At 36.0% G+C, this 17,266-nt stretch overlaps 2 protein-coding genes across 5 annotated transcripts; one reads left to right on the top strand and one right to left on the bottom strand.

Annotated features, from left to right (window-relative positions):
• Positions 1-707: 707 nt before the first annotated feature.
• On the top strand, positions 708-8,240 carry LOC103994154 (uncharacterized RING finger protein C548.05c). Of its 4 annotated transcripts, none has more exons than XM_009414471.3 (5): positions 708-862; positions 1,277-1,614; positions 2,254-2,332; positions 4,358-4,488; positions 7,880-8,240. In XM_009414471.3, the coding sequence occupies exons 2-5, from the start codon at positions 1,300-1,302 to the stop codon at positions 8,114-8,116; spliced, it is 762 nt and encodes a 253-aa protein (XP_009412746.2). In that variant the 5' UTR covers positions 708-862; positions 1,277-1,299; the 3' UTR covers positions 8,117-8,240. The 4 variants fall into 4 exon arrangements, with proteins under 4 accessions (XP_009412746.2, XP_018685338.2, XP_064975485.1 ...); XM_018829793.2 differs by lacking the exon at positions 7,880-8,240 and adding an exon at positions 5,355-5,676; XM_065119413.1 differs by having other exon boundaries at positions 726-862; positions 1,327-1,614.
• Positions 8,241-10,125: 1,885 nt separating this feature from the next.
• Positions 10,126-17,152, bottom strand: LOC135618515 (stearoyl-[acyl-carrier-protein] 9-desaturase, chloroplastic-like). Its single transcript, XM_065119412.1, has 3 exons — positions 16,887-17,152; positions 11,385-11,886; positions 10,126-11,001 (listed from the first exon to the last, which is right to left on the bottom strand). Exons 1-3 carry the CDS (start codon positions 17,009-17,011, stop codon positions 10,441-10,443), a joined length of 1,188 nt encoding a protein of 395 aa, XP_064975484.1. The 5' UTR covers positions 17,012-17,152; the 3' UTR covers positions 10,126-10,440.
• Between the last annotated feature and the right edge of the window lie 114 nt (positions 17,153-17,266).

The raw sequence follows: 17,266 nt of genomic DNA, 5'->3' as shown, positions 1-17,266 counted from the left end.
CATGTAAAATTTACCTAATCGATCCTTATTAAAGAAGTGAAGAGATCGACTAAGGTTAGGATTAGTTTGAAGATTGTTTCTTAGAAAAGTATTAGGAGTTAATTAGAAGTAGGAGTTTTGAGTAGAAGCACTATTAAGAATTGAGATTTAGAAGTTTTATAAATAATTATGTATTCATCATCTTCTGAAAGGAATAGATGAATCTTTTTAATCATATTTAAGCAACAACCTGGAGGAAGAAACAAACCCCCGTAGAGTTTCAAAAAGATAGACGGGAAGGGAAGATAAATGTTAGGGTACAATAGGGTGTAGGATAAAATAAGAGGTTATTGAGAAGAATGAATGGAAAAACATATAAAATCGATAATATAAATAGTAAAATTATATTTTTATTATTTTTTAAAAATATTATCAATATTAAAGGGATTGTGAATACTAAATAGATGAAAAAAAAAATTTTAAATAAAATTATTAATAATAAAATTATTATTTTAAATGTCGTATCTGTGAAATTTACGAGAGCCGTAGGATTTGCAGGCTCCTCCATCCACCACTCGACGTGTATGCCCTGCGCCAATATAGTCCGTTGATCTCATGAGGTGGTCCAGATGGAGCAAATCCAGCGACCGCAAAAAACCGGGCCACGTATGCGCTCACATCAGCCCAACGGTCTGGCACGGAACCGGCTATATAACCGGCGACGTGAGCAGGGATGAGCACGATATCAAACTTTTGGTCTCGCCCTCTCCGTTTCGTAGCTCCTCGATCCATCTCGATCGTCTGCTAAAACCCTAGGGAAGAATTAGGGAACAGCGCCCCGGTTTGTCTCGGCCCGATCGTCCCGAATCTTCGATCGGTGCTGGTGGGTGAAATTTCTCGGTGTTTCTCTCCGGCGAAATCTGAGTTCGTTTTGGGATTTATTTGAATCTTTTAAGATTTTGTCTTTATTCACGTTTGGATTTGTTATTTCGTTGATTCAATTTCTTTTGCCCCTTTTTGTTTCTTGCCTGTCATGCCTTTCTCTTTTTGTTCTTCTAATCTTCTTATAGATTTCGAGTCTTTGTTTCGAGAAATTTTTCTTGAGAAGAACTTGGGCTATTTGGATTTTCTTTATCGATTATACGATTAGTGTTGACGCTGTTCTTTCCCGCTATTCCAATTGTAAAAAAAAAAACAATAGGCGAAAAAAGTTGTCTTTTCTCTATCTTCTGCACAAATTGTTCTTCGATGAAAATTTTGGATTGATTTTTATGCTGTGATGCTTTTGGAAATTTAGGTTTTACTGTATTGGTATAGAACATGAGCACCCTTGGACCATCAAGGCAGGGTTCAAAGAGGCACGCGAGGGATGGTATCCACGCTAAGATGGTTCCGAATTTGGATCTGAACTTTCCTCCGGTGGAGTGCCAGCAGTGTGATGGCACTTCTGGCTCTAGACATCCACAGATTTCTCGAGGAACATCTTTTTCCGCTGTTCCTCATCCCAGCCCTGCTAGTGAACAGCAGCAAGGGTCCTCTGCACCATCAAGTGACCGTTCACACAGTGATTTTATTGATCTAGAATTGATGGAGGATGAGGTCGTGACTCTTTCTTCCTCGAGAGGGCTACCCCTGGTAATTCCTAGTCTCTTGGCTTATTATATACTAATACTTGTCTATGCAGAATTGTATTATCTTTTCTGTCGTATTTGAATTCGTAAGATAAGACACTTGCTTTTAGCATCAGAATATTTATTTTATCTCTGGAGTTTAACTGTCTTACCTTTGTCTTTTGAACTTTCTTGTAATTTTCTCTTTTGTATTTGAATTCCTGTGTAGCCTGAAACTCTTGCTTGCTTTTATCATATTTGAACATTTATTGTGTACTTTTGTGTACTGTAAATTGCATCATTCTGAGTAGATTGAAGAACTTGGTTTTTAGGAGATTTGAGCAATGTTCTTATCTTTGCAGTCATGTACTATATTATGTTGTATATTGAGTTCCTAGGTAAGCTAACACTTATTTGCTTTTAGCAGATTTGACATTGATCTAATCTTTGAAGTTATAGTATAAAGCCCTCATATATTAGCATGATATTCGCTAACATTATGATATTTTTTTGTTTAACTCTAAGGGTTTTTTATGCTTTTTGTTATTTCTTTTATCATCATGCTGTAACTCCTACGTTGACTTGGCTGATTGTTGTTTCGATCTATTTCTTTATCTTATCTTTTCCCCTGTTCTTCATTTGATTTTTGTTCTTATCGGTTTAGGGGAGGAATCACTTCAGAAGGAACCAGCCTGTGACAATGATCCTAGAGGAAGACCTGGAAACAAATTTGAGACAACCAGGTCAGTATATGCCAGAAACTGCTGTTACGTGGGAATCAAATAAACTGAGGCATGTGCTAGTTGGAAAATAAAATTTTCTTTGTTGTGAGAATCATTTATTCATACTGTAGTGGTTATTTATTTCTTAAATGACCTTTTGCTTTTTGTGCATAGATATTATTTTAAAGAAATACTAAGTTTTTAATCGTCATACACATCTAAGAAGATCATTAAAAGTGTTTGACATCGTCAGTAAGTTAAAAGTATTTCTTAAATTCAAGTTCATATTTGTTTTGTTTAGAAGTAAACATCAATTGTATAAGGGCAAAAATGATGTCATTTGAGGTTTGCAATAGGTTGTACTGAGAGAAATTTATTGTGTCAAAATCTGAAATAAATTTGAGTTTGGGTTGAAGGATTGATACAGGTTTTTTAATGATCTGTGAGTTGGATAAATGAATCTGGAGGGCTAAACGGTACATTCTTAAGCTGTGAGTCTCACATTCTTTTTGTCTAGAGACATGATATTTACTGTTTGAAAAAACTATTTTGTCAGGTAGTAGCCTGACTCCTGAGGCATTTGACCAACGAGGGCGAGTTACTCAACCACACAGAAATGTTGTACTTTGGTTTCGCTTGAAGATTATTTATACTGTCTATTTATATTGATCAATTTCAATGGTTGAATAACTTAATATCTAGCATTCTTGTGATGTATATTGACATTATTTTTGTGTGATCATATGGAAATGAGAATGTTGTGGACAATGAATCAAGTAGAGGGACTAAAGGTGATCGGTGGAATTAAAGCATAATATAAAATTAACAATATAAGCCATTGTATAATTTGTGACGTTTGATTTGATCTGGTTTGAAAATAATAGGAAATAGAAGTGTACAGTCTATCTTTATTTTCTAAATCTTGTAATCAGAATGTTTTATCTTAAAATCCAAACTGAATAAAACAGCTTATTTGGTAGGCAATATAAAGAAAGTTTTTGCATGTATGTAAAAGGTAATTATTAATAGTTTTTTTGAATTTTTTAGCTGTTCGATGTTTGGTCTTTGGGTGTCCTCCAACTCCTCCTCTCTTTCTGTCTCTTCCTAGATTTACTGATTTGGTAGAAATAATATTGTACATCATGAGGAGGATGGATGTCATGAGGGTGATTATGATGGACAAGAATGTACCTTTGCACTGAAAAGAAAACTGATAATGATTATCGTATCAATGTCTTACCCATTGACAATGACAAGTTCCTTGAAGGATTTTCCAAGGTAAAAAGCACATTGGTGATTCTCCTTGTTTCAAGGTTCACAATATTGACATTATCCTGGTATAGCCTGTGTGATCTGCTTAGTGATGATCCAGATGGCTGGATAGGATTCCCATTTAAGTTGGAAAGTTATTTAAAATAAAAAAAGATAACACTAACTATTAGACTATAAATAAAAAAATCAAAGAAAATTAAAAAGGTTAAGAAACTTATAAAACTGTACTGTAGCAACCGCATCGAAGTGATAATAAAGGACTGGTACGGTTGTTATTACTGATGATTTGATAGTTATCAATATTATGTGGCTTATTTTTAGGGAGTAGTTTGTTTATTAGAAAAATAATCAAATGGGGGTGAGAGGTGGTGAAATAATCTAGCGGTTCTTTGGCCCCTAAGGTAAGGTATAGTTTGAGCTTTTCTTCGTTCTTCGTCTTTAGCTTCTTCTATTACACAAGTCGGTTCGAATCATGAAGAACCAATCACTATTGGTTTAGGTAACTTTAGCCGATTTTAGCCCCTTTTTGTTTCTGGCAACCCAGTTGATCTATCTCAAGATATCAAACAAAATTGTTTTGGCTACTGCAGATTCTTATCCATACTGAATTGTATATTCCTGCAAATTATAATATAGAAAAACTTCACATCCTGAGAAATTTGATTGGTCTGCTCTTAATGTCTACTATTGTTACTGTGTCTACTATTATTACTGTCATATCTGCTGTTATTCATCCAGTTACTGGTGTTAGCCTGACATTTGTCCATTTTTAAGTCATTATTGTAGAGGAACAAGTGGCAAAATCACCTATGAACACTCGTAATAAGCGGGCTAGAAGTTCGATGAGCAGGACAGCTATTGATTGTGATCATTATCCTGATTTGGAAGAGGAGCATAATGCCAAGGTAAATGTGTTTGTTCTGTATTTTTCTTTGCAATACTAAATATAATTTTCTGTTTATCTATCTATTATTTCTTTTATTATAATGGTAAACAATTTAATCGATTTGTATTTCATCTAAATGACATTGGTTGCTTATTTTCTGGAGGGTTAGTAGATCAAAGTTCTTCACTTGACTAGACTACACCTTAAATGATCTTTAATATTTTTAACTTCTGACTTCTTATTATGCTAATAATCATTATTCATGAAATGAGCTCTTCTTTTTTTGTACAGATGGCAATAGGTTATCACATTTTTCTATACTGGGTTTAAGAAATGGAATTGCTTTCGCAAGTACATAAGTTAAATATATTTGAATGTTTAGTTAGGAGTCAGGGAACTTGATCGTTTGGTTATGAACCTTGTGTTTTCTTTTATTCTGTTCTGGGTGGCATTTCTTGAAAATGCAAAATTAAAAAAGAGGAGAAAGAATTGAGGTATTCATTTTAGCTGAGTTAATTCTTTTGTGAGTTCATTGGAATTCATTCAATAAAGGATGTATTCTGAGCTTATGAGTTACAGGTCTCAAGGGATTAATTAGAAGCTTATTCATGCTTCTTGTTGAGAAAACAATCCACTTCATTAGCTATCTTTATCCAGGTTTTCTATCCCCTTTATGTAATAAAGAATTGAATAGTCATACTTAGTTCACATCTGCTCCCACAGTCCCACTCAAACTCTCAAATCACTTTGAGTATGTTCTTTTGAGTTAATTGTCTATCAATGCATCTATTCTTAATTCTTTATTAAGTGAAAGGCAAGAATAGCAATTGTTGGAATTACTCTCTTGGTTTTTGGCTTCATGATGTTTGTCTCTTTTTCTTTCAGAATCTTCTCAAGGTAACATGAACCTTGAGAAGCTCCATTGTTGGAATATCATGTGACAGTTGATTAATTGAAGGACTGGAAACTCTATCAGCATCATTTTGGGTGGTTGGTGTTTCTGATCAATATATTGCATGGTTGAAGGAATTTGGTGCAGCAGTATCATAGACCATGTTGAACGATAAGAGTAGCATGTTAGAAAGGGTAATGAGTAGTTGTTTCCCCAGGAAGACACTAGCATCTCACCCTTTTGCATTATTAAATTTGTAACATGATATGTATATAGTTTTGATTATCAGTATCTAAATGTCTCGTGGCACTTCAATTGACATGCATAGGATGAGAAGGCCTAGTATCATATCTAGCATGTGACTCATAGTTCATCAATCTTTTGCTAGTCATGCAGTCATGCTGCAAGTACTGAAATAATTAATCGATTGAGGTAACCTACTTTTGAGTGCTTCAGCAAGTAAGATTTAAGACAACTGGCCTGCTATCCAGAGCAAGTTTATGTTAGGCTTAGATAACTAATCTGGATCATTCATAAACATGCCCTCAACCAAATACTTGTCCAAACCAAATGCTAATCCTTATGTGCTTAAATTGTGGAGTAGTCTCTTCTGTCTTTTGTCAAGATGGTTCACATGTTGCATCCTTGCAACAGTAGTGGTGTCACATCAGCTATTATAGCATTCTTAACACAAAAAAAAAGATTATTAAATTTGTCCTGTAAAAGGGTTCAAGTCAGGACCTTTTCCCTATTTGCAGCTGCTATGCAACTGGTAATTAGTGAAATTCCTACAAACAAGAATCTGAAAGATGTCATGTAGAAAAGGTTTTAAATTTCGGTCCGGTGCCACCAATTGGTGACCAAACCAGTATGATGCCCTTGCAAGTTTGCCATAACGGTACTTGGTATGGTTTGAAACTGCCCAACACTGGTTATCTTTCAACCATATAAGTTGACTTCTGCATTTTGAACAAAGTCCTTTACAATTGAAAAAAGAAAATTATTGTCAGGCCTTTTGGTGTATTGTCACTTATTAAATTGTTGGTCCAGTGGAGGCTTGAATCTTAAACCTTTTGTGGGTAAGTGGGTAACAACAATATGAAGAAGAAGCAGAAACTATTCTTTTTTGACTACTTGAAATTGGCTGTGTGAATCTTTTCCCTTCGATCCAGCGAAGGCATGTATACCTTTTGTGGGTATGTGGGTAACAACAATAAGAAGAAGCCATTCTTTTTTGACTACTTGAAATTGGCTGTGTGAATCTTTTCGCTTTCTTCAACTCAGTTGAGAGCTATGTGAGAAATCAAGTTAAGAGGAACCAAGCAAGATTCTTGTACTTTGGAGTTACAACCTAGCTCGATAATAAATCTTGAAAAATTCACATTTTCTGAAAAGATGTGACAAAGTCTTTGTTGGTGTCAACAATTAAATGTCATGCTGGGAATCAACAAGGAAGAAGATTAAACAATAAAAATGCATAGTCAAAGTTATCTTTATGATCACAAGGTAAATGGTAATATTTTATATATGGTTCAAAGCAAGGTTTTCAATTTTGGGTATCAGACCCATCCTGGTCAATGGACGGACCATTACAGCTCCAATCCATTCTGACATAACAACACATGGTACACTAGAACGTATCGGGGTACCGATGTGTTGGTAGGGAGGGAGGAAGGAGGAAGAAGGCAGAGAAAGGAGGACGAAGAAGAAGAGGAGCTAGAAGATGCAGTGGAGAAAGAGGAGAGGAGAAAAGGTTTAGGAGGGTAAGTATCATAAAAGAGGTTGATGGGCAGGCGGCAGGTGATTGGGTGGAAGTGGCCACTCAAGCATAGAGACGAGAGGACTTGTTAATTGTGAGCCCTAAGAGAAGGAGACCTAAGGGTTTTTTTTATTCAGACCGGACCAAACTACACTAAATGGAGCAGTCCGCATACTGGTTGATGCCTGTACCAGTAAATTTTTTGAACCAGTCAGTATGGACTGGTTGATGAGAAATCAAATACCTTGGCTTGAAGGGAAACCATCTCTCTTGCTGCATCAAATTGAATTTTCTGTTAGGAGATGAAGGTTTCCTTGGTTGTTGCTAGTCTAAAGATCACATTGCCTTGGAAAAACGATGTTCTAGAAACAAATTATTCTTGGGATTTGATGCAAGAACATAGTTCTCTATGAATATTTTTTTCAACAATATTGTAGGAACGAATGATTCTTGGGACTTGGTGCATGAGCATAGTCCTCTCTGAGTGTTTTTATGATAGGTAGATGGGATAGTTTGACCTTTCGGAGGTAACTGTGGCATAAATAGTTACTGGAATACTATCATCTGATGCTGCAATGCATATTTTGTGATTCAGTTGCTGGTCATAACATAAGCTGCTTAATCAATAACTTTTAAGTTATCCACCTCCACAACCATAAAAATTTTATTTTCCTTTGTGTATCTGCCTTTTGTTTCTCCTTTCTAGTGATCAAACTTGTAGTTAAAGATTTTAACTAGATTCTGACTTGGAAATTGCAGAGAAAGAATGTGATTAAATCCAAACCGGAGCCTGTTAAGGTACTTACACGGGAACCCATCTTCACCTGCCCTGTCTGCATGGATGCATTGGTTGAGCCAGCATCAACTATTTGTGGTCATATTTTCTGTCTAAAATGCATAAAAGCCTCCGTTCAGGGACAGAAGAAATGCCCAACTTGTAGGAGGCAACTTACCATGAAAAGTTTTCATCGTGTGTATCTTCCATCATCTAAGTAGTGCAAGTTCAGGTGTAGTTTTCTTGTGCTGCAAGAGCATCCTACTAATCCCATTTATGTGTTCCTGAATTCTTACTTGATGGTTTTACATGTTTGATTATTAGATCATGTCCAATTAAGTTCAAGATCAATGTTCCCAAATGTGTTTGAAGTTTTTTTCTGCTGTATGTAATATAATTAAGCAGCTGTACCTGTTTCGCAATCTGATTTCACACCAAAACTCTTACTAGTCTTCGGGTTTCATTCAGTATGTGGGAAAGTTCCCATGGCTTGAGTGCCTGCACAAACAGCATGAATTGGCACACCCAGAAACTTGGTTCTTTTGCCTTTTGAGTGCTGAGACAAATCTATTTATTGAGATTATTGAGACGATTTAGCAATTGTCTTATGTTTCATCTGATAAAATGTTTGGTTCTCCCTTGCCCTCATATCCTGTCTATTTATGATGCCAGAAAATGCAATCCACATGCTTATGGTGCTTCTTTCTGGTTTTCTTTGTTGAATTAAAGTCTTGCAAGTGTTCCGAGAATTCGCCAATTTCTTAAGTGAGCATATCATCCAACTCTTCCCAACTCTTAGTTATGTTTTCTTCTTCCCTCACTTTTTGCTTCTATTGGCTTCAGATTACTATATCCATATGCGGGTGATTTTGGCATTGCATCTCTGATTGCCTGTTGTGCCTTATCACTTTTTTGTCTTGTCTTTTTAGTGCCAAAATGGCACTTGTGAGGCTGCTTTTACAAATCTAGCAACCCATTTATTTCACTTCTTTGGAAATATGTTTTGCTCTTCTAATAGAATATGGTTGAATGAATCTATCATATTTTCTGGTTTATGAACGAACTCATGAAATCAGAAAACCACTTAAAATTATTTTTATTGATTGTATTCAATCATAAAAATTTTGCAGAGTTTTTACCGGTTTTGTCGAAAATGTGACATATTTCTCATATTTTCTACGAGCAGAGTGTTCGTCCATTCTTCCAAACACAACATGATATATATGCATGCACATATAGTTCAGAACATGGAGAGAAAATAATAGAGAGTTTGTTTTTGCTCTTAGAAAATAATTATCAGTGTTGCACAGAGAAATAAAAGCTTCTCTCCCACATTAGAAATGTGATCAATCATCCAAAAATATGATATTTTTGGAAGATGTCATAAACATACTGATGTAAGCTGAGCGATTATTTTTGCTTTAAATTTGTAAAATAACAAAGTCAAATTAAGATCTCTCAAACCTTTCTTCCATTTTAGAAATAAGATGAATTGAAAAACTCTATGATAATTTTGGAAGATGGCATATAAAAAGGTTGCACGTTATGATGCAAACAGAAAGGTTACCTTTTCCTTCAGAAATACCTATCATTATTGAACAAAAAAAAAAGAAGAAGAAGAAGAAGAGTGTTTTCTCAAACCTTTCTCCACTATATAATTAAGACAAACTATAGTTGAAAAAGTTGCTTAGGATGGTTTTGGAAGATGACATAAAAAGGTTGCACATTATGATGTAAGAAGAGAAGTTGTTTTTTTTGCTTTAGAAATGTTTATCATTATTGAACAAAAAATAAAATAAGTGCTTAATCCTTCCACCTTAGAAATAAGATAAATTATAGTTAATATTGCTACGATTGATGATGTAATTTTGTATTTATTGGGTACAAATTATTATTTTGAAAAATTAAAACAAATATGTTGTTGGAAATCAAACAGAGAAACACCTATGTTTGAATCACATTAAGCTTCAAGTCATGGTCAAATAAATACCATGACTCCCCCCCCCCCCTTCACACAAATTTTCTTTTCCAAAATTAAATTTACCAATAATCAATTTAAAAATTCCACTCTGGCTTGGTTGGTTTGGTTTGGTTTGGTGAAAGCATTGGTAGGCCATCCTGCTTTGGTTATGTAAAAATACTGGCAGTCACTCTAAAAAGGAATTGATGTGCTCAATGATGACATGCCATTGTGGATATTAACATATACAACATTTTCAGTTCAACAAGATGACAGAAAAGAGCAAAGGCTATGTTTCATATGCATCAATTATTCCACTCAGACAAACAACAGCACTTGTCCATGGGCAAAAAGGGGACAAAAGAGAAAGCATACAGACATGAACCTGTCCATCTCTGTAAACTAACTTATGCAGCAAACACCTGCTCATAAGATGATACTTTGATAGCTTGAAGAGAATCTACAGCTCCCCTCCCAACTCATCCATTACTTGAACAGAAGAAAAACAAAACATGGACTTTAAGTTACTTTCACAAATAGCAAATCGACAGCATCGAAAGGACGATTTAACATTCTATTTGATGCTCATAGCTGCACTTCCCTGTCATAGATCCAACTGAAAGGTATGGCCGGTGCTTTCTTGGCCCTCCCTTGTGCTCTTTCTTCAAGCCTCCGGATCCTCGGAGCTAAAGTGCAGACAAAGTCCTGGGCTTTATTCCCTTCACCAGAGAGGCCAGTTAGCTCACCTACTTTCCACCTTGTGACAAGGAACTCCAGTATGTCGGCATAGTCCTTGGCCGTGTAGATGCCCAGCCGCTGGGCAACTGCCGAAAAATGCTCAAAGAGGTTATCGTCACGACCATCGTACATCAGATGAGCAGGCATTGAGATTTTCTTCTTCATCATGTCGGCAAATGCAAGAACAGTGCCATCTGGGTCTATCTCAAACAATTTCTCCACTATCTTAGTGTATGCAGTCTCATGACGCTTCTCATCAGATGCAATGATTCCACATATCTGTGCCAATTTGAGATCACCATGCTCCTTGGCAAGCCGGGCAGTGTTCCCATGGGATATGAAGGTTGCCCGCTCCTGAAACGAGGTATAAATAAAACCAAGATATGGATTGTTCTCCGTCCTAGGATCCTGCAAATGCCAAAGCACTTTCAAATCCCAAAGCAATCACGACAAAACACTAGGCAATGGATGGACATGCCATTTTGATGATCAACTACTCATCAACTTGGGGAGAAAAGCAGTTGATTAGAAAATTTAGGGGTTCCTTTTTATTTTCTTTCCGGACAATAAGGTGAAAAGCCTCGTACCTACGTATGATGGGTCTCAAAAGTTAAATGCAGTAGTTCGTAAGGTGGCCTCATCTCAATAAATGTAGGATTCATATTAGTTTCATGATTATTGGTTCAATTTCTTTTATCAACATGGCTCTTTTTAGTTAAGGAATGCACCCCAATTAAAAATCTTAAAAATCAGTGAAGGCATTAGCAACATAGAACGTAAAGAAATCTTACCATTCCTGAACCAATAAGATACTGAATTGTCTTCTCAATTTGTCTCATGTCCACTCTTCCAGACAGGTACAGATACTTGTTGAGAAGATCTCCATGTCTGTTCTCCTCCGCAGTCCAAGCCCTAGTCCAGATAGCCCAAGACGTAAGACTTGCTCCTGTCTCATCTCTGACACCATCGAGAGTGTTTAGCATTGTTTGGTATGTAGGAAGAGCTTCTTCAGTGATCATGTCTCCAACCAAGCAAACAAAATAATCATCAGGGATCTCCTTAGACCGCTCACCCAATTCCTTAACCTCCTCATAAAAACTCTCCGATGAAGGATCGGGAAGAAAATCCTGTGGTTGCCAACACTTCTCGACAGGCTTCAGATGCACCAGTATATTATTTTCTGCCCAATCCTCTAATGATTTAAAAATCTCGATCTTCTGAGGTGGCATGGAATGAGTGACTTGGACATGTACCTCACGAGGAGGAGTGAAGGGCTTTCTTGGAGTCTCAACCCTAGAAGAATAGACAAAATTTGTTCAGAACACAGATTATTGATTCTTGATCATGATGCCTAAAATATTATTGAGTAAATTCATCATATCCAATACACGTAAGTATCATTACTATTCTTGAGAAGTAATAATTTCTAGTTCTGAAACAGAATCATTGAATAAATTACTCACACATAAAGCTGGAAGTTGGACAAGTATACATTAAAAACTCAAGAAAACGGAAAGAGTAAATATTACAGAACCGTTGCCACCATCCAAGTATTGAATAAGTAAAACACAGAGGAGACAAGTCTAAATATTTTAAGAGAATACACCAAAGTTAAAATTGTAAATGCTTCTGATTATGATTGTGATGTTCTTAAAATAACAATCATATACAATGAAGTGAAGAGGTTGATCACAGATACACTACTGAGGATACTTTCTTCATTGCAGGACAAAAGAATATATAAACTATCCAACTTTGTCATGATTATGTTACATAGTCTCATGAAATCAAGAGTAGTACAAGTACATCAGTCATTTTCCTCGCATCAATAGTAGATTCTAGAAAATGCAAGATTTCTTTGCATCCCGATATGACATTCAAGTTATAAGCAACAACTTCTGTTATCAAATCAAACAACTAGTCAGTCATTAGAAACAGAGGAGTGATCCCGAAAGGTTAAACTTTTGCTTATAACAGAGATAACAGTTAAGTAGTCAGTTCATGGAAAATGTCAATGAACTCATAGTATGTACTTCAAAACAGAACTGATAACAGTATGTAAGCAAATATTTAGTTTCTAATTTCTCCAAACACATATGGGAAAAAAGTCACTTGTTACACCTAGTTAAAACAGATAAGATTGATGCCCTGATGATATTTGTTTGATTATTTCAATAGAGAGAATGATTTGCTGCAAGTTAAAATTGCTCACTTGCCAACTATAATATATTAGTTTACATTAGTTTTGTCTACCAACTTATGGCCATGGTCCAATAGCACAAACGCATATCTGAATATTTAATCCAGACTTCCTCGATTAGAATCTAAATTGAAATATGTAGAATCAATTTTTTTTCTACTTCCTTTCTGATACTGCCCAATGAATTTGTTATAATTTAGTAAGGGGCCTTTGAATTTGTATAAGGGTCCATATTTGGTACATAGTAGATATATAGTTAAATTTTTAAGACTTCAAAAATAACTAGTTGTGCTATTTGATGGGAGGGGTCATCCAGTTAATATGAAAATATAGGTTTTTGCTGCCATACAAATTCTGAAAGAAAGTGTTCTTTTTCAGGTCACATATATCTTCTCTCAAACTTCCTCTGTTTCTAAAGCAGAGCACCTTTTGCATCTCCCTCTTTCTTTCTTTCTTTTAATTCTTTCCTTTTCCTAATAATGTATCTAAAGCTTTTTACTATCATAATAGCAACTATGCTGCTGCTCTGAATGACCTATCAATAATTGACCTCTAAAGCATATAGTATGATTGCCGTATCCCCAGGATGCATCAGTTGGCTTCAGAATCTTTCATGTTCCTACTTTTAATCCTTTCATGCCAATTCAGAAATGGCAACTGGTCCTTCCCCAGACATGGTACTAACGTAGAATGAAATAAGAGATCGACAGTCTAGTGAAGGGCGTCAAGAATTTCTATATGGTTGATACAACACCTGAGGATATTTACCTAAGAAGAGAGTCTGTCAAAGGGATGCTTGGTAAGGCACAAGAGAAAAGCATAAACTTTAATATGAATATCGTCACCCATCAAACTGAAAGATGCCTTCCCAGACAAATTCAGATAACAAAGATAAAGATCAAAGCAGGTATTCCGACAAGAGGTACTATCATCAAAGATATTAGTTGTCAGGCAAAATTAGGTGCATGCCTACAAGTTAAAAGAGTAGATCTCTGGATGAGGCTCCTGCCAACACAAGATATGGGTAGGTCAATGGATGCAGTCTCTTACCTCACAAGCACAAGGCCAATGCATGTACCCCTAGAAACAAACCTACTTTTATATTTACCTGGACAAAATTGAGGACATCATGTGATCTCCTACAAATACTAAAAGCTTCAACAAATGTCTGCCACAAAATCAACTGTCCCAAAATAAATATTGATCAATCAATTTATCATATTACCCCTTATGATATTTTTCCTCAGATCTTTCCATCTCACAAGCACCAACAGTTCTAACTTCTGTTTTTCCTTCAGTTTCATTCTTTATTTGAAGATCCACTAGTCTTCCTGTAATATTACTAAAAGAAAACTTGAATTGATCCAAAAGTACAGCAGCAAATAAGGTTTGGGCAGTCAAATTGATGGATGATAAGATCAACTGCGAGCAGTGAATTCAAACATGCCAATCTAGAACAATGGAGGGTTAGCATAGAAGCATGGGGATGAGTAGGAACATATAAACAGAGGCAATTAGGACAATCTAAGAAATAACATAATATAATTTTTCTAGTTAAGATAAAGTACTGATAGTTGGTGAAAGTTAGTGCAAGGAAATGGCATTTGCAACTTCCTAGGGCGTACATCAGATTTCTGGATTTTTCAAGGATACATATGCAGTAGCTCAAAATCACAGCCCATCAATTTTTTATTTTAGCAGAGTATTTAGAACAAAATAAGCTGGAATTTATTAAAGTGATTGTTTCTTGATGATGGTACAGGAATCCATCCCTTCCTTTCCACCTGAAGTCAATAAAATCAGAAAATTAATCAGGAAGATTGAATTAGATCTGCCATATTCCTTCAAAGATATAATGTATTTAAGCATTCATGTACCATTGGTATTCATTCTTGTATTTCAGTGATTGAATTGGATTACCAAGTGCTCCAGCATCAAAAATGTCAACGATGAGATCTCTGCATGGAAGGAGAAAAGAAATGATCCAAGGGGTAATTTTTATCAGATTTGGCTTATTTGGGACAAGTCAATTGCTTATGCCTTTTGTTTATAGAGTTGACAAAGGTTTAGCAAATTTTCTGTAGTGATTTTCACCATATTTTTCCTATAATCATTTTAAAGCTCAGTTAAGATGATCATAGAGAGCATTTGAGTTTCAATAAAATTCCAATCTCTAGGTAAATTGGTTAGTAGTTGTATGTTTTTGGTTTAGGGAATCAAAAGTCATCTAGACTTCCTAGTTAGAGGACAAGCTTGAATGTTATACATATAATAGGCTTGATTACTATAATTAACAATGTACAAGATTCCAAAAAAATAAAAGATTGTACAATATTCTTGAAAGAAAAGAAGAGTATCCTCTAAAGGTCACATACCTTTCTAAAGTCCTCTAGTCTGGACTACAATATGGATGGCATGCCACCATATAAATGCAATTATACTCATAATATAACATCATTACGAGTGCAAAAAATCCACGACTTGTTTTGTTGGTGTATGGTGTATGTAATAAAGGACTTAAGGGTGTAAAACGACAAATGATAATATTGTTAACAAATTGCAGGCTCCTACACATAAAAACTGTTAAAACCAACAAAGACCTACCACTGTGGGAGCAGCCTAATTGGTCATCTATAAAATTGGTGCTGAAGATAATTCATGGTTAGGATTGAGCATGAAAGAAAAAGTGAACCATGACATTATCAACCATTTTGACTGCAACACATGTCCAAATTTGCCAATGGAAGAAAGGTGACATTTATTGTGAAACAAAAGAAGATATTATGCTAGAATGTGCCCAGTTGATCTCACAAGTATTTATCCTAGCAAAATATTTTTCTGCATGTGTGGCATGCACTTGCTGTTACGGTAAAGATATATTTTCCACATAACTAGAACTGGTAAGTGAAATGTCAAAGCATATTTCACAAGAAGTATATGATGTAAGGTGTCTCACCTATTATTTCATTCTTTTGAGCTAGAACTACTGGCTACAATTTTTTTTAATATGATTGAACAAATAAAAATATGCATGAAGACAGACGGAGACATGCGCTTTGAGATCTATCACACATAACACAAGCAAATTTATGCCAAGATTCAGACTTGTCTAATGGAACGATCATGTCTCCATAAGTGCTTGAAAGTTGCGTTCCTGTTCATATGGTATACAATAATTCTCAATCTCGAACAAAGACAGATGTGACATGAAGAGATTGCTATAATAAGCATCCAAGAAGTTAGGATCAGTACAGGAAGCATTGTTGTGGACAACTAAGAGGATTCTTTTGATTAGAATACACATTAAAAGGTGTTAATTTGGCCATGTGCAATTAAATTACCAACCAAAACGACCCAACAGAATAACTAAGAAAATAAAAAACGAAGCATATTCATTAAATAGGAACAAGAACACATATATTCTGAATAGATTCAAGACGTATTCTGACATGCCACGAGAAACCTGCATCTAGTACACGCTAACCATTCCGAATCGCGAGGCCACGCATTTATCACCATTAACAAGATCAGTTGAAATTATATCAGTTAACTTCAACAAAAGCTTAACCTATGTTGTTAACTTCAACAGAAAGACAACACGTCATTCCAGCGAAAACGAATATGTCGCCTGACAATAACAAAAAGGGGAAACCACTAAAATGTCTTCTAAGGCAGGATAACGCCCATATTTCACAAAATTGAGGCCACGAACTCAACACGAAACCGGTGCCGAAAAATCATTAAGAACTATAAACCCAAATTAATACCCAATAAAAGAAAGGGAACACCGATAGGTCGACTAGGGAAAGAAAAAGATAAGGGAAATGGCATCTTGATAGCATGGAAGGAGTAAAGTTGCCAACTTTCCGCCAATCACAAATGAGAAACAGCAGAAAAAGTAGTAACCTGAATCAAAAAAGAGTTTACAGACCTAAACCCAGAAAATTTTAAAAAGTTGGATGCATCCAAATCGCCCGAGCCAGACATTTCACGCAAGAGGAAATTAAGAGACCAGATCGGGGAAATAGCACCAAGGAGCGTCAAAGCGTTCAATCCAATGCGAGGATAGATCACGAGAAGGAAAGGATCTCACTTGGTGGCGGAGGAGGAGCGAATGGTCGAGGCCATGGAGACCCTGGAAGATCTGGCATTCCTTTTGCTCCTCGCGGGAGAGAAGCAGAGGATAGGCTCCGGCCGGAACGCCACTCGAGAAGCCATCGAAGCCCTTAAAAGCTCTTCTTTTGCCTTCTTCTTACTTACCTCTTCCTTGGAGACGGCGAGAGGAGTGGAGGGAGGCGGAGACAGCTCTGCGCTGCCGTTCGCGTCTTTGCTTTATTCCAGAGAAAGAGAGAGAGAAAGAAAGAGGAAAAGGAGGCGATTTAATGAGCCACAAACATGCGGTTGTCAATTTGATCGAGTAAGTTACGATTTTACCCTTCTCATCTTCGCAACCACGTAATATTCCTTTCAACA

The sequence above is a fragment of the Musa acuminata genome, chromosome BXJ2-8, assembly GCF_036884655.1.
Source record: "Musa acuminata AAA Group cultivar baxijiao chromosome BXJ2-8, Cavendish_Baxijiao_AAA, whole genome shotgun sequence".
Lineage (NCBI taxonomy): Eukaryota > Viridiplantae > Streptophyta > Magnoliopsida > Zingiberales > Musaceae > Musa > Musa acuminata.
The sequence above is the reverse complement of the archived record's forward strand: the minus strand, read 5'-3'. Positions and strand labels throughout refer to the sequence as shown.

What these genes read in the sequence shown, in the direction of transcription:
- LOC103994154 (XM_009414471.3), top strand. Translation starts at nt 1,300, where the DNA reads ATGAGCACCCTTGGACCATCAAGGCAGGGTTCAAAGAGGCACGCGAGG. An exon ending in AACAAATTTGAGACAACCAG is followed by an intron (nt 2,333 to 4,357) that starts GTCAGTATATGC and finishes TCCATTTTTAAG; the next exon opens with TCATTATTGTAGAGGAACAA. An exon ending in AAGAGGAGCATAATGCCAAG is followed by an intron (nt 4,489 to 7,879) that starts GTAAATGTGTTT and finishes TGGAAATTGCAG; the next exon opens with AGAAAGAATGTGATTAAATC.
- LOC135618515 (XM_065119412.1), bottom strand. Translation starts at nt 17,011, where the DNA reads ATGGCTTCTCGAGTGGCGTTCCGGCCGGAGCCTATCCTCTGCTTCTCT. An exon ending in CGCTCCTCCTCCGCCACCAA is followed by an intron (nt 11,887 to 16,886) that starts GTGAGATCCTTT and finishes CTATTCTTCTAG; the next exon opens with GGTTGAGACTCCAAGAAAGC. An exon ending in ATCTTATTGGTTCAGGAATG is followed by an intron (nt 11,002 to 11,384) that starts GTAAGATTTCTT and finishes TGGCATTTGCAG; the next exon opens with GATCCTAGGACGGAGAACAA.